The sequence below is a fragment of the Aethalodelphis obliquidens genome, unplaced genomic scaffold (genome assembly GCF_003676395.1).
Source record: "Aethalodelphis obliquidens isolate GAN/ISIS:26980383/991018 unplaced genomic scaffold, ASM367639v1 scaffold5, whole genome shotgun sequence".
NCBI lineage: Eukaryota > Metazoa > Chordata > Mammalia > Artiodactyla > Delphinidae > Aethalodelphis > Aethalodelphis obliquidens.
In genome coordinates, this window is record NW_020837949.1 from 46,387,573 (window position 1) to 46,404,882 (window position 17,310).

At 41.9% G+C, this 17,310-nt stretch overlaps 1 protein-coding gene across 6 annotated transcripts in view; it reads right to left on the reverse strand.

Moving 5' to 3' along the window:
• The window catches only part of CHN2 (chimerin 2), a 333,762-nt gene that overhangs the window by 2,231 nt on the left and 314,221 nt on the right, over window positions 1–17,310 (reverse strand). For 5 of the 6 annotated variants that reach the window (XM_027102302.1, XM_027102304.1, XM_027102307.1 and 2 more), the window contains 3 exons: window positions 13,966–14,043; window positions 11,547–11,684; window positions 9,767–9,872 (listed from right to left, as the gene is read on the reverse strand). In XM_027102302.1, coding sequence (XP_026958103.1) covers window positions 9,767–9,872; window positions 11,547–11,684; window positions 13,966–14,043 — 322 coding nt within the window. The remainder of the gene's footprint in view (window positions 1–9,766; window positions 9,873–11,546; window positions 11,685–13,965; window positions 14,044–17,310) is intronic. The other variant, XM_027102303.1, reaches the window with a different exon arrangement.

Here is a 17,310-nt window from a genome sequence, read left to right on the forward strand (position 1 = left end):
CAGATTCCCTGTCTGCTGGCAGGGCTAGTGCCTGAGGAGAGAGGTCAAGCCATCATCATGGGACTGGGAAATGGCTGGAATGTGGCCAAACGGAAAAGCAGTTGGATATTATTTCTAGTTCCCACAGGATGAGGTCTGGAGCAGTAATTATTGTTGGAATTGAAAATCGTCATTTCATCACTAATCACTAGGGAAATGCAAATCAAAACTGCAGTGAGGTATCACCTCACACGGGTCAGAATGGCCATCATCAAAACATCTACAAACAATAAATGCTGGAGAGGGTGTGGAGAAAAGGGAACCCTCCTACACTGTTGGTGGGAATGTAAATTGGTACAGCCACTGTGGAGAACAGTATGGAAGTTCCTTAAAAACTAAATATAGAACTACCACATGATCCAGCAGTCCCACTCCTGGGCATATATCTAGAGAAAACCATAATTCGAAAAGATAACATGCACCCCAATGTTCATTGCAGCACTATTTATAATAGCCAAGACCTGGAATCAACCTAAATGTTCATTGACAGAGGAGTGGAGAAAGAAGATGTGGTACATATACACAACGGAATATTACTCAGCCATAAAAAAGAATGAAATAATGCCATTTGCAGCAACATGGATGGACCTAGAGACTGTCATAATGAGTGAAGTAATCATAAGGAGTGAAGTAAGTCAAAAACAAATATCGTATGATATCACTTATATGTGAAATCTAAAAAAAAATGGTACAAACGAACTTATTTACAAAACAGAAATAGAATGACAGATGTAGAAAATAAACTTATGGTTACCAGGGGAAAGTGAGGGGGGGTGGGATAAATTGGGAGATTGGGATTGACATTTACACACTACTGTATATAAAATAACTAATAAGGACCTACTGTATAGCACAGGGAACTCTCTTCAATACTGTGTAATGACCTGTAAGGGAAAAGAATCTAAAAAAGAGTGGATAGATGTATATGTGTAACTGATTCACTTTGCTGTACACCTGAAACTAATACAACATTGTAAATCAACTATACTCCAAGATCTAGGGGAAGATGGTGGAAAGGTAAGACGCGGAGATCACCTTCCTCCCCACAGATACATCAGAAATACATCTACACGTGGAACAACTCCTACAGAATACCTAATGAACACTGACAGAAGTCCTCAGACCTCCCAAAAGGTGCGCAAGGAGAGGGGATTAAGAGTGCCGCTTAAAGGAGCTCCAGAGACGGGCGTGAGCCGTGGCTCTCAGCGCGGACCCCAGAGACGGGCATGAGATGCTAAGGCTGCTGCTGCCGCCACCAAGAAGCCTGTGTGCGAGCACAGGTCACTCTCCACACCTCCCCTCCCGAGAGCCTGTGCAGCCCGCCACTGCCAGGGTCCCAGGATCCACGGACAACTTCCCCGGGAGAACGCACGGCGCGCCTCAGGCTGGTGCAATGTCACACCGGCCTCTGCCACCACAGGCTCGCCCCACACTCCGTACACCTCCCTCCCCCCGGCCTGAGTGAGCCGGAGCCCCCGAATCAGTGGCTCCTTTAACCCTGTCCTGTCTGAGCAAAGAACAGGTATTTTTTCTTAATAATTATTTTTTTATTTTAATAACTTTATTTTACCTTATTTTCTTTTCTTTTATCCTTTCTTTCTACTTTTTTATCTACTCTTTTATCCTCTACTTTCTTTCTACTTACTTTCTACTTTCTACTTCTTTCTACTATCCTATTCTTTCTTTCTACTTTTCCTCCCTTTTCTTCTGAGCCGTGTGGATGAAAGGCTCTTGGTGCTGCAGCCAGGAGTCAGTGCTGTACCTCTCTGAGGTGGGAGAGCCAACTTCAGGACACTGGTCCACAAGACACCTCCCAGCTCCACGTAATATCAAACGGCGAAAATCTCCCAGGGATCTCCATCTCAACGCCAAGACCCAGCTCCAATCAACGACCAGCAAGCTACAGTGCTGGACATCATATGCCAAACAACTAGCAAGACAGGAACACAACCCCACCCATTAGCAGAGAGGCTGCCTAAAATCATAGTAAGTCCACAGACAACCCAAAACACACCACCAGACGTGGACCTGCCAACCAGAAAGACAATATCCAGCCTCATCCACCAGAACACAGGCACTAGTCACCTCCACCAGGAAGCCTACACAACCCACTGAACCAACCTTAGCCACTGGGGACAGACACAGAAAACAACGGGAACTAAGAACCTGCAGCCTGCAAAAAGGAGACCCCAAACACAGTAAGATAAGCAAAATGAGAAGACAGAAAAACACACAGCAGATGAAGGAGCAAGATAAAAACCCACCAGACCTAACAAATGAAGAGGAAATAGCCAGTCTACCTAAAAAAGAATTCAGAATAATGATAGTAAAGATGATCCAAAATCTTGGAAATAGAATAGACAAAATGCAAGAAACATTTAACAAGGACCTAGAAGAACTAAAGATGAAACAAGCAATGATGAACAACACAATAATGAAATTAAAAATACTCTAGATGGGATCAATAGCAGAATAACTGAGGCAGAAGAACGGATAAGTGACCTGGAAGATAAAATAGTGGAAATAACTACTGCAGAGCAGAATAAAGAAAAAAGAATGAAAAGAACTGAGGACAGTCTCAGAGACCCCTGGGACAACATTAAACACACCAACATTCGAATAATAGGGTTTCAGAAGAAGAAGAGGAAAAGAAAGGGACTGAGAAAATATTTGAAGAGCTTATACTTGAAAACTTCCCTAATATGGGAAAGGAAATAGTTAATCAAGTCCAGGAAGCACAGAGAGTCGCATACAGAATAAATCCAAGGAGAAACACGCCAAGACACATATTAATCAAACTGTCAAAAATTAAATACAAAGAAAACATATTAAAAGCAGCAAGAGAGAAACAACAAATAACACACAAGGGAATCCCCATTAGGTTAACAGCTGGTCGTTCAGCAGAAACTCTGCAAGCCAGAAGTGACAGACAGGACATATTAAAAGTGATGAAGGAGAAAAACCTGCAACCAAGATTACTCTACCCAGCAAGGATCTCATTCAGATTTGATGGAGAAATTAAAACCTTTACAGACAAGCAAAAGCTGAGAGAGTTCAGCACTACCAAACCAGCTCTACAACAACTGCCAAAGGAACTTCTCTAGGCAAGAAACACAAGAGAAGGAAAAGACCTACAATAACGAACCCAAAACAGTTAAGAAAATGGGAATAGGAATATACATATCGATAATTACCTTAAATGTAAACGGACTAAATGCTCCCACCAAAAGACACAGATTGGCTGAATGGATACAAAAACAAGACCCATATATTTGCTGTCTACAAGAGACCCACTTCAGACCTAGAGACACATACAGACTGAAAGTAAGGGGATGGAAAAAGGTATTTCATGTGAATGGAAACCAAAAGAAAGCTGGAGAAGCAATTCTCATATCAGACAAAATAGACTTTAAAATAAAGACTATTCGAAGAGACAATGGAAGACACTACATGATGAACAAGGGATCAATCCAAGAAGAAGATACAACAATTGTAAATATTTATGCACCCAACATAGGAGCACCTCAATACATAAGGCAAATACTAACAGCCATAGAAGGGGAAATGGACAGTAACACATTCATAGTAGGGGACTTTAATACCCCACTTTCACCAATGGACAGATCATCCAAAATGAAAATAAATAGGGAAACACAAGCTTTAAATGATACATTAAACAAGATGGACTTAATTGATATTTATAGGACATTCCATCCAAAAACAAAAGAATACACATTTTTCTCAAGTGTATCCTTGAGAAACATGAACATGTTTCATGTTCTGAACATTTCAGAATGTTCCATGGAACATTCTCCAGGATAGATCATATCTTGGGTCACAAATCAAGCCTTGGTAAATTTAAGAAAATCGAAATTGTATGAAGTATCTTTTCCGACCACAACGCTATGAGACTAGATATTACAGAAAAAGATCTGTAAAAAATACAAACACATGGAGGCTAAACAATACACTACTTAATAACGAAGTGATCACTGAAGAAATCAAAGAGGAAATTAAAAAATACTTAGAAACAAATGACAATGGAGACACGACCACCCAAAATCTATGGGATGCAGCAAAATCAGTTCTAAGAGGGAAGTTTATAGCAATACAATCCTGCCTTAAGAAACAGGAAACATACGGAATAAACAACCTAACCTTGCACCTAAAGCAATTAGAGAAAGAAGAACAAAAAAACCCCAAAGTTAACAGAAGGAAAGAAATCATAAAGATCAGATCAGAAATAAATGAAAAAGAAATGAAGGAAACAATAGCAAAGATCAATAAAACTAAAAGCTGGTTCTTTGAGAAGATAAACAAAATTGATAAACCATTAGCCAGACTCATCAAGAAAAAATGGGAGAAGACTCATCAATAGAATTAGAAATGAAAAAGGAGAAGTAACAACTGACACTGCAGAAATACAAAAGATCATGAGAGATTACTACAAGCAACTCTATGCCAATAAAATGGACAACATGGAAGAAATGGACAAATTCTTAGAAATGCACAACCTGCCAAGACTGAATCAGGAAGAAATAGAAAATATGAACAGGCCAATCACAAGCACTGAAATTGAAACTGTGATTAAAAATCTGCCAACAAACAAAAGCCCAGGACCAGATGGCTTCACAGGCGAATTCTATCAAACATTTAGAGAAGAGCTAACACCTATCCTTCTCAAACTCTTCCAAAATATAGCAGAGGGAGGAACACTCCCAAACTCATTCTACGAGGCCACCATCACCCTGGTATCAAAACCAGACAAGGATGTCACAAAGAAAGAAAACTACAGGCCAATATCACGGATGAACATAGATGCAAAAATCCTCAACAAAATACTAGCAAACAGAATCCAACAGCACATTAAACGGACCATACACCATGATCAAGTGGGGTTTATTACATGAATGCAAGGATTCTTCAATATACGCAAATCAATCAACGTGATACACCATATTAACAAACTGATGGAGAAAAACCATATGATCATCTCAATAGATGCAGAGAAAGCTTTCGAAAAAATTCAACACCCATTTATGTTAAAAACCCTGCAGAAAGTAGGCATAGAGGGAACTTTCCTCAACATAATAAAGGTCATATGTGACAAACCCACAGCCAACATCGTCCTCAATGGTGAAAAACTGAAAGCATTTCCACTAAGATCAGGAACAAGACAAGGTTGCCCACTCTCACCACTCTTATTCAACATAGTTTTGGAAGTTTTAGCCACAGCAATCAGAGAAGAAAAGGAAATAAAAGGAATCCAAATCGGAAAAGAAGAAGTAAAGCTGTCACTGTTTGCAGATGACATGATACTACACATAGAGAATCCTAAAGATGCTACCAGAAAACTACTAGAGCTCATCAATGAATTTGGTAAAGTAGCAGGATACAAAATTAATGCACAGAAATCTCTGGCATTCCTATACACTAATGATGAAATATCTGAAAGTGAAATCAAGAAAACTCCCATTTACCACCGCAACAAATAGAATAAAGTATCTTGGTTTTAATAGATAGAGAGATATACCATGTTCTTGGATTGGAAGAATCAACATTGTGAAAATGACTCTACTACCCAAAGCAATCTACAGATTCAATGCAATCCCTATCAAACTACCACTGGCATTTTACACAAAACTAGAACAAAAAATTTCACAATTTGTATGGAAACACCAAAGACCCCGAATAGCCAAAGCAATCTTGAGAACGAAAAACGGAGCTGGGGGAATCAGGCTTCCTGACTTCAGACTATACTACAAAGCTACAGTAATCAAGACACTATGGTACTGGCACAAAAACAGAAATATAGATCAATGCAACAGGATAGAAAGCCCAGAGGTAAACCCACGCACATATGGTCACCTTATCTTTGATAAAGGAGGCAGGAATGTACAGTGGAGAAAGGACAGCCTGTTCAATAAGTGGTGCTGGGAAAACTGGACAGGTACATGTAAAGGTATGAAATTAAATCACTCCCTAACACCATACACAAAAATAAGCTCAAAATGGATTAAAGACCTAAATGTAAGGCCAGAAACTATGAAACTCTTAGAGGAAAACATAGACAGGACACTCTATGACATAAATCACAGCAAGGTCCTTTTTGACCCACCTCCTAGAGAAATGGAAATAAAAACAAAAATAAACAAATGGGACCTAATGAAACTTCAAAGCTTTTGCACAGCAAGGGAAACCATAAACGAGACCAGAAGACGACTGTCAGAATGGAAGAAAATATTTGCAAATGAAGCAACTGACAAAGGACTAACCTCCAAGATTTACAAGCAGCTCATGCAGGTCAATAACAAAAAACAAACAACCCAATCCAAAAATGGGCAGAAGACCTAAATAGGCATTTCTCCAAAGAAGATATACAGACTGCCAACAAACACATGAAAGAATGCTCAACATCATTAATCGTTAGAGAAATGCAAATCAAAACTACAATGAGATATCATATCACACCAGTCAGAATGGCCATCATTAAAAAATCTAGAAACAATAAATGCTGGAGAGGGTGTGGAGAAAAGGTAACACTCTTGCACTGCTGGTGGGAATGTGAATTGGTACAGCCACTATGGAGAACAGTATGGAGGTTCCTTATAAAACTACAAATAGAACTACCATATGACCCAGCAGTCCCACTACTGGGCATATACCCTGAGAAAACCATAATTCAAAAAGAGTCATGTACCAAAATGTTCATTGCAGCTCTATTTACAATAGCCTGGAGATGGAAACAACCTAAGTGTCCATCATCGGATGAATGGATAAAGAAGATGTGGCACATATATACAATGGAATATTACTCAGCCATAAAAAGAAACAAAACTGAGCTATTTGTAATGAGGTGGATGGACCTAGAGTCTGTCATACAGAGTGAAGTAAGTCAGAAAGAGTAAGACAAATACTGTATGCTAACACATATATATGGAATTTAAGAAAAAGAAAAAAATGTCATGAAGAACCTAGGTTTAAGACAGGAATAAAGACACAGACCTACTAGAGAATGGGCTTGAGGATATAGGGAGGGGGAAGGGTAAGCTGTGACAAAGTGAGAGAGTGGCATGGACATATATACACTACCAAATGTAAAATAGATAGCTAGTGGGAAGCAGCCGCATAGCACAGGGAGATCAGCTCAGTGCTTTGTGACCACCTAGAGGGGTGGGATAGGGAGGTTGGGAGGGAGGGAGACGCAAGAGGGAAGAGATATGGGAACATATGTATATGTAAAACTGATTCACTTTGTTATACAGCAGAAACTAACACACCATTGTAAAGCAATTATACTCCAATAAAGATGTTTTAAAAAACTACAATAAATATTAAAAAAAAAAGATAATCATCATTTCAACATCCATGTTCAAGAACTGCAAAGCCTTTAAAAGATGAAGTTCAAACTCCAAAGTTGGCTTAATACCTTCCAAGTAGAATAAAACTATGATCTCGCTGATATTTTGGTTTAAGGATTTAGGTTTTAGGATGTTTCTAACAGATCTAAAAAGGATTACATTCTCCAAAGAAGAGCAAAATAGGATTAACTTAGGTTTTGCACAGAAAGCCATCCCTTTGTGTTTATTCTCTTGAAGCTAATTAAGACTAGCCATTTAGCATTATTTTAGGAAGGGTAATTCAGCTTGCATTACCTTCACCTTGCAAAGTTAAGAGGGAGGTAAGAAAGAAGACATACTTCACTTTCAAAGTGCTCGTATTTCCCCACTATGTCAGGCACCACACCTGACCAAACAAGATGGCTAGCAAACCCACCATAGTAAAAATACTAAATAATTGGCACGTCAGCATTTCTCCTGATAATGATACTTTGCCTTCCAAAGTGTAACAGTTGGGCACTGAAAGAAATAACTTAGAGCTATTTAAAAGCCATGCTGTCATACAAGTCTTTTTTTAATCCCAAAATTACTTGTACTCTTAAATTCAATAAATTAATCAGGGACTTCCCTGGTGGTGCGGTGGTTAAGAATCCACCTGCCAATGCAGGGATCATGGGTTCAATCCCTGGTCCGGGAAGATCCCACATGCCGCGGAGCAACTAAGCCCGTGCGCCACAACTACTGAGCCTGCGCTCTAGAGCCCACGAGTCACAACTACTGAGCCCACGTGCCACAACTACTGAAGCCCGCACGCCTACACCCTGTGCTCCACAACAAGAGAAGCCACTGCAATGAGAAGCCCGCAGACCGCCACGAAGAGTGGCCCCCATTCTCCGCAACTGGAGAAAGCCCACGTGCACCAACAAAGACCCAATGCAGCCAAAAATAAATAAAATAAATAAATTTAAAAAAATAAATTAGTCAAAATGGGACTCTTCTAAGCTACATGTTACACCCCTGATCACGTTGAATATGAGCAAGAGTTTATATGTTTTAAAGGTAGAAGAGTTAAAACCTCAATACCTTATTGTTTCTACAGTGTTCTCCACTTGCTTCCTTTCACTTACTGAATGGATCTGTAAGTTGGTATAGACAATTTTTTTTTAAAAGACCAACTGACTGACTTCACTATACAAGTACAGTGAAGGAAAGAGATCGATGGTTTAGGTAAAAGAGTCTGGAACCAGAGACTTCGTATCCTGTGAACACCCATCTCCATCTGTCTCGCGTGCTCTCACACAGATAACCTGGTGTGCAGCCCTCTGTGGCAGGCACCCTCTGAGATGGTTCCCAGTGACCCCTGCCTCCTGGAATTCATACCCTTGTAACCCCTTCCCCTAGAGCACGGGCTAGACCTAGTGACTTGCTTCTAGCACATAGGGTATAGCAAAAGCAACGGGATATCACTTCTGAGATTAGGTTACAGAAAGGCTATCTTTCATCTTGGGCGCTCGCGCTTGCTTGCTGTAAGGGCGGCCAGCTGCCATTTGGGTGAGCTGCCTATGGGGAGACCCGTAGGACAGGGAACTGAGGGTGGCCTCCAGAGAACAGTCAGCAAGAGAGGCCTGCAGTCTAATAGCCACTGAAGAACTGAATCCTGCCAAACACCATGTGACTGACCTTGGAAGTGGATGCTCCCCGACTCAAGCCTCAGAGGAGGTTGTAGCCTGGCTGTCAGTTTGACTGCAACCTCATCAGAAACCTTGAACCAGAGGCACCCAGTGAAGCCACCTGGATTCCTGATCACAGAGACTACGCGATAACAAATGGTTATTGTTTTAAGCCACTAAGTTTGGGGGCAATTTGTCCCTCAGTGATAGATAATTAACATGTCAAGTAAAACAAGAGATCAGAGTGGGAATGTGCTTGTCCAGAAGGAAGGCAGCCTCAGGAATCTGGGACTCTCATAAGCAGGAGGACGAACAGAACACAGAGCACAAGGCTGGTGTGGGAGGAAGATGCAGAGGCGGAGGCAGTGCAGGCAAATGGTTAAGACACAGTAAGGGCCACGGCTCAGACTGGGTTTCAGTCCTGGCTTTACTGCATCTCTCTGCATCACTTATTGAACCTCCCCAGGTTTCAGCAATATCATCTAACAGTACCCCCCTCATAGAGATAACACATCTAAAGAGCACGGAGCAGCCCCTGCCACAGAGTGAGTGGCTGGCAGTTATGAATGGGGCTGGACTGGAGAAGGCGGCCTAATTCACTCTGAAGGGCGGTCTGTCTGTGCAGCGGGTTGGGGAGGCTGTGAACTTTTCCTGATGCGTTAACTGCCCAGGGCAGGCAGGGACTGCAGAAGCAGCGCCGAGGAGGTGTGAACTTACTTCTTTAGGTGGATCATCAGGTACCGGAGGGTCTCATAGTGGGCAGGAGGAAGCAGCATCAGCACTTCGTGGACCGCTTCCAGCCTCTCATCCGCACTGGAGATTTCTGTGAAGATCACACGTAATGAATATTCATGCAGTGTTGAAACATTAAAGTTTTCAGGGAAGTAACAAGAAGTTTGGTTTGTTCAGGTTGCAGAAAAAGGGGCAGTCTACTAACATTTCACTTAAAGTAATCGATGTGTTCCGTGTCTTGCCGTATTCCAGAAAAGGCTTTGAGGCTGGGAACCACGTGCGTGTTGAACGTCCACTGGCTGTGTGGCAGGAGGCTGCCCACGCTCCTTGCCCTCCAGAAACCTGCAGCCCTGCGGATGCTTGCTGGTGGCGTATGCACCGACTGTGTTTTGCCCATCTTCTGAACACTGGATTTGCTAGAAAACTCACTATCCCCAGCTTTAGTTTAAATTGGACCACACCTGGGAGTGTTCTCTTGAAGCTGTCTACCAGCTCTTTTCGTGGCAGGCTTCCATGACGGAACACACTCTACAATGCGAGGGCACCGGCAGGTGAGCCAGGCAGCTCAGTCTGCACTGATGGCACTTTTCACCAGAATGTTGGCACGGTTAAGCCCAGTGTGCCGTCCAGGTTAGGAAGTAGGTAGTAGGTATATTAACAATGGGAGGAAGCATGCATGCTTCTGCCTTTTAGGACTCTGATAGGTATTGGCAGCCACTCAAAGAAAGCTCCCCTGGTCACTCCTCCTGGGGCAGAGGGCACCCTGCTTCCAGAACCTTCTCCCCCAAGACCACCAGGACCCAGGAAAGAATGCTCTCACCAGGGAGTAGGGCCACAGCTCATCTGGAAAGTACACCTTGCACTAATCCCAGCCTGCCCCCATCTCTCCCCATCAGGTATCTTGTTATTATATTTAGCAACACATACCTTTAAAGGTTATATATTTTTTTAATAAAAAGTTCCTTGAGGTGTGCTTGACTTCTACGTCATTCATTCTAGCACCTAAATCTCCCCTTCCTCGCTATGCTCCTCGAAAAAGTGTAGTGCAATTCCCCCCACACCCCAACACACACATACACACTGTGGTTCTCTCTCCTGACGGCGGTGACCCAAGTGCCAAACCCTGCATGAGCAGCTATGGACTGATGGAAGTCCAAAGCTGACGTGCCATCCCTGGACCTGTGAGCTCAGCTCTCCAAGCCTAGCTTTCCTCCTCTGTACAATGGGATTAGAGCACGTGATTCATCAGGTAGATGGGAAGATTAAACAAGAAGATATTGGTGAGAGTTCCTAGTATAGTAGTTGACACAGTATATTCTGGGCCTATTACTAATTTTGAACAGCATCAACGTGCAAAACCTGGGGTATGACTTTAATTGATTAGCAATGGGATTCTGCCTAATAGATGAAAGTAGTTAATCTATACAGTCCTCATTGAAGAACATCTGATTGTTTGCTGCAGAACATTCTGCTTTCAACATATAAGAGTAAGCCTGACTGTGCTGGTTCCCAGCATAGGAGAAACGATGGGGAGAGACAGAACTGCCTGGCACCTAGCTTCAGCCGAGTACAGCTGGCTTAGTACTGGGTCAACTCAGCTGGTGAACTACGCCTGGTTTTCTTTTAACTGTACCATTGTGCTCTCGCTTGGCAAAGCAAATCCTCATGCAATAATTTAATCAGGTCTGAGTTTTAATTTTCTTGAAGTCAAAAGCATTGCACTTAAAACTTTGGTGCCATTAAAAAATTAGTTCTCCGTACTTACTTGCTGCTTCTATAAATTTGGAATAGGTATCATAGGTGATGACAGGAATGGGTAAGTCTCTGAAATACAGTTTAAGGGCTCCAGTGATGATGTTTATGTCTGGATAGATGTTGGCAGATATATCGGCCTTTTCACCATCTGAAAAACAATCAATGATCCAATTCCTAATTAGGACCTTATTTCACCAAGTTAAAGCATGCCCAGAAAGAAAAAAAAGATCTAACAATGAATGCTCCTTTACAAGTTTCAGCTGACTACTTTGGCTTCTAATAACACTGAGATGCAGGAAGTAACAAAAGAAGTTTGGTGAGAGGGATTTTGGGTCTGAGGGTAAGTGCAGCCAAAAAAGTAGTGAAATAGACTTAAAATAGTTCTTTGGGTCCCAGCCCCTGGTAATTTGCTAAATAGAAATCTAGCACAGTAATTTGTATTCTAGACACCAAGGTTCATAACAGAATAACAATCTAATTTGAAGTAAAAAAAATCAAGAATCTCTTATTTAGTATTCTTTGGACTTGGATTTGAAGATCACATACAGAAAATAAGGGTTGAATATCTTCAGTTTCTAATGTCTCTTTCAGGCTTCCTGAAGTTTCTTTTCACTTGATTATTTCTCCCCTAGTCCCTAGGACTTTAATCTGGGAAACTTTAACCTTCCCTCATGTATAGGTAATGTTATATTTCTTACTATTTTTACAATCATTCTGAGGACATTTTTTGACTTTTTGTTTTACCATTAGTAAATACCAGTCCAATTTAATTGTTGCAGTCTATAAAATTTTTTGGATAGAAAAATGTTTCAATCATATAGGGATTATTAGCATTTTCCTTTATACAGAGAATTGAAAGAACAAACGCCTCAGCAAATTTGGTTCTGAGGATTAAAAAAGCTCCTAATGTACAGAAAACAATAAGAGTGTAGCAGATATACCATCTGATCCCCTTATTTATGTACTTAACAAATATTTATTGAGAGTCTACCATGTGCCAGGCACTATTAAGCCCTAGTGCATCAGAGAAGAAAAGACATACGGTTGTCCCTCAGTATCCAAGGGGGATTGGTTCCAGGAACTTCCCACTGTGTGGACACCATAATCCAAGGATGCTCAAGTCTCTTATGTAAAATGGCTTAGTATGTGCATATAACCTATGCACATCCTCCAGTATACTTTAAATCATCTCTAGATTACTTACAATACCTAATACAATGTAAATGCTACATAAAGAGTTGCCAGCATGTGGCAAGTTCAAGTTCTGCTTTTTGGAACTTTCTGGAATTCAAAAAAATTTTTTTGATCCAAGATTGGTTGAATCTATGGATATGGAACCTGCAGATACAGAAGGCCAACTGTACTCCCTTCAAATATAACTCTAGTTAGACTGGGAGTCAGGCCTGCAACTCAACAATTACAAGGAAATAAGAAGACTGCTGTGCTGGAGACGTGGAAACAAGGGGGCGGGCAGAGGAAAAGGAAATGGAATTCTTAGGTCAGCTTGGGGAGGTTGGGGAGGAGTCGTGACAGAGGAAAGACTTGAGCTGACACCTGATGAATAGGTAAGTGCTTGCCAGGCAGAGATGTGAACGCATTCTAGATGGACAGAGCAACGTGAGCCCAGGTGCTTGTTCGTGAAAAGAGGTAGGGTGTATTTCAGTATTGCTGGGGTACAGAGTATACAGACAGGAGGAACTGCTATGAGCCTGGACAGATAGGGCAGCTAGATCATCAGAGACCTTGTCTACCACTCTGCAGAGTGCAGGTCCTAGCTAGTGGGCTAGACGTTCCATCTCTGATTGGCTGTACCAGAAGTATTTGGATCATTCAACAGATATACAGATTCTTGGGCTCACTCAGCTTCCTGAATGAGTCCCCAGGGTGGGCCCTGGTGATCTGTATTTTTAATAAGTTCCCAAGTTGGCTCATGATATCTGACCTAAGAAAGCATATGGCCTAGAGGACGTGTGGCACAGTCACAAAGAACAAAAGGAGTTACCTCCTAAACTTCCCCTGCTTCACTGCCAGGGGTACCCCATCCCTATGCTCTCTTCTTTGGAGCTCAGGGAGAAGAAATCAAAGGGATCTGAGATGGAGGATGCAGAAGGTGCCCTGGTGCCATGTGAACTGACCATAAATGTCGGGCAACCAAGTCAAGAACCTTAATGGCACCGAATGCTGTCTGATCATTTTCAAGTAGTATTTTAAACTCACTTCCCCATATGGTCAACTGTCCACGACTTTTAAAGAAACACTTTCCCCAGAGAAGCAGAGAACTATGATATTTGTAAACCGTTACTCCTTGGCTTCCTAAAGGACAGCTCTCAGTAGCTCTAAAAACCCATTTCCGTTATGAGTAAAATCTCGTTCCAAAAGAGAGGATGCTAAGGATAAGTCATTGGGCACTCAAGAACGTGCAAGCCTACCTCTGTCAAATGCCATTTTGACATCTTCGATGTGTTCAGTAAACCCGGACACTCTATAAAGCCCTTCTGACTTTAGTCCTGTTAAAAAAAGGGGACAGACAGATTTTAACTTTAGCTTCCTAAAGCATCTAAAAGAGAATCTGATTTCCTGTCTACACTGCGCGCTATCAGGAAATGAGCAAATACAGTCAGTGCTCTTATGTATTACATACTGTCACGTCAGAACTTGAACTTGTCCATCTTGGTTTCTGTGCAAGTCTGTCTTCATTTGCTTGTGTGGCAGTGGAGACCTCAGCAATCTGGTATTCCTCCTGCCTGGCTTTGCAAAGTGAACCCATGGTCAAGATTCTCGTCAACCGTGGTCTCCTGCTTCCTTTGTTCATCTGACAGCTGGATGTGATTTCACTGCAGCAAAGTATTTTCCTCGCAGCAGCATCTCAATCCATATGCCGTACTGCATGTAGCAGTGTACTAGGTACACAATACAAGTATGCATGTGTGTGGTACATATTATCCTGATTTTACTGGAACTATCCAGATTTTATAGCCTTATATGTTTCATCATAAACATGACAATATGTTAAATGTTTAACTACACATGATTGATTTGATTGGTATACCTTCAAATAAATGATCATACAAACGGATGCAGGAAAATAAAATTCTATTGAATGATTCTGGAAACTTGATCACTGTATATTTAGTCTAAGAAAAAAGATGTGGGTTCTGCTCCTAGATCTCATTGATTTGTTAAGATATTTCCAAAGTATCTGAAGGGATAGAGGACAAGATTTCAGACCTTTTACGTCAAAAACTAGCTATCAAACTATAGCTACAGCAATAATAAATAAGCAAATAAATAGCTTCTACTGCTGCTGCAGTATACTCTATCAAACTCCTGATAACTGACATGCATTTCTGTTTTTCACATGTACTATCTGCCATATGTAAGGGCTGACATGGGGTCTGCATCAGAGACAACAAATGCATGGCATAAATCCTACCCCTCCTCTCTCCTGTGACCAGAGGAGACATTCTTAATTGACCTCAGCATTTTCTCCCACTGAGCCCCACTCAGTTTCAGAATCCGTCTCAGGACAGTTGTCTAGGATGCCACTACCGATCTACTGAATGGGCCCACAAGATGGGGCCCGGTGTCATCCTGTTCTAGTTGGTGGTACATGTAAGCATGCTCCAGTCCAGTTGTAACCTGCACGGCAACAGAGGCAAGGACACAGTGGCACAGGGGAGTACAGTGCAGTGGACACTAACACTGCCTTTTGACAGAATAGGCCATGGGGAGGGTCTTACTCAGGAGCTATCTTTAAAGGACATCATGAAGGACAGGCTGGAGTTTGCCAGAGTTAGCAGAGGCTGCCAGCTCCCCGTCCAATACTAGTTCTCCACTTCCTCTGTTGTGATAAAACCGTTGGTTTTTAGAACAACATCCACCGCAGAGGCCATTAACTCCTGGCCAGTGTGGAGAGAGCAGAAGTGATGTGTATAGTGCCTGGGTCATGAACTTGAAGAGAAAGGGTATGCCCTCTTGCTGTTGGCTGGAATGCAGGTGAGATGGTGATAACCATCTGGGACCATGCAGGTGAGGACAGCACTCAAGGATGACACAGCAACAGCCTGCAGGGCCTGGGTGCCTGTTCCTGGGCAGCTGCTCCATGAGCCCTGGGCTGCTGCCAGAGAGAGAGATTTCTAGCTTTTTGAAGACACTATTATTTGGAGTCTCTGTGACAGCATTGAAAGCTATGGGTTAAGTACATTGGTTAGACACACAGATTTGGAGGTGGAGTTAGGGGAGTTGGTCATTCCAAGAAAAAACCAAAAGAAATAACACAGTTGAGTCCTATTATGTTGGGCCCTGTACTAGGTCATTTATATGGATCAACTCATTTTAACCCTCATAACTACCTTAGGAGGTACAACTGATTCTGTTACTTTAAAGATGAGAAAACAGATATTCAAATGGAGTAAGTAACTTGCCCAAGGTCATACTATAGCTAATATGAGAAGGGGTTGGGAATCTAACTTCAAGTTCATGATCTTTTCACTCTGCCATATCATGCAGAAACAAGTGGTGGTAGAAGCATTTGGAGAATAAGAAGTTTGCTATGGGTGGAAGACAGGGTAAGATGTTGGCAGTGGTGGCAATGAAGCTGGGAATGGCAGCATCACGTGAATTTCTTCCAGCCCATCCTCTGGTTCTGCTCACATGCACAGGCCCCTAATGCCTGTAGCTCCAGTCCCTTTGCTGTGACTTCTGTATAAATTCCTCACTTGCGCTATTCTAGCTCTTGTACTAGACATGCTTAGTGCTGTGCTCCCCGTGGACACATTAGACACCAGATGTGGTAGTGACTTTGCCCAAATTATTAGGAGTCTCTGATGAGGATCCCTATGGGATGATCCCAGCTTCTTCAGAGAAGCACAGGTACTGATTGCAGGCTCTGGAGAGGCTGACGATCTGACCCTTTGGGGTCGCGGAGTCCTCTAAACAGCAGGACCCAGGGCTGCTCTTCCCAGCCACTCATCCAGAGTCAGGGAACCCCCCTCAACTCGTACTCAGCTCAGCCCCTGCATCGACACCTTCACCAGATTCCAAAGCTCCCATTCAGCTCTGACAGACACAGCAGTCAAAAGGCAGGAGGCATTTCTTACAATTTGAGATGAAATGAGCAAGTCTTAAGGGAACAGAATAGCTATCGTTTTCATCCTGTATGGAAGAGGGAATAATTTCCTATCTCTAAAAGCTTTGGGATAACAAGTTACAATATCCTCCTTTGCTTTGTTTTGGAAAGAATGGGATGGTTGGCGAATGCATAAATACCTGTAGAATATATTAAGCCAACTTGGACACAATGATGGATACCAACTATAGCAGGGTAAATACATGGCAACAATGGTAAAAGCCTTTACAATTACCCAAATTACATCCAACAATCCAGTTCTCCCTAACCAGACTCTATCCACCATATCACTGAGCATTTTGATACTGAAAAGTGGCCGAAACACAAATAAAGGAAAGATGACTCAAGCATAATATAAAGAATCTCTTCTTTGAAATGTTTCTATCTTCCTTGCCTTCTCAATTTTCAATGAATAGATCTTTTCAATTTTTTAACTCTCCTCTTTGAAATAAACAGAACCAATACTAGGAGTGAATTTCTATATGGTAGAAAATATATGTGTTGACCAAAAATTTCTTTACTTATTTAATAGAAGCACTTTCAAAGACTCGATTCAAACCTCACCTCGGCCATAAACCCTTTCTGAACTCTCCTCAGATAAGATTAAAATGTTTTCCTCTGTGACTCCGTGGTTTTTTTAAATAGT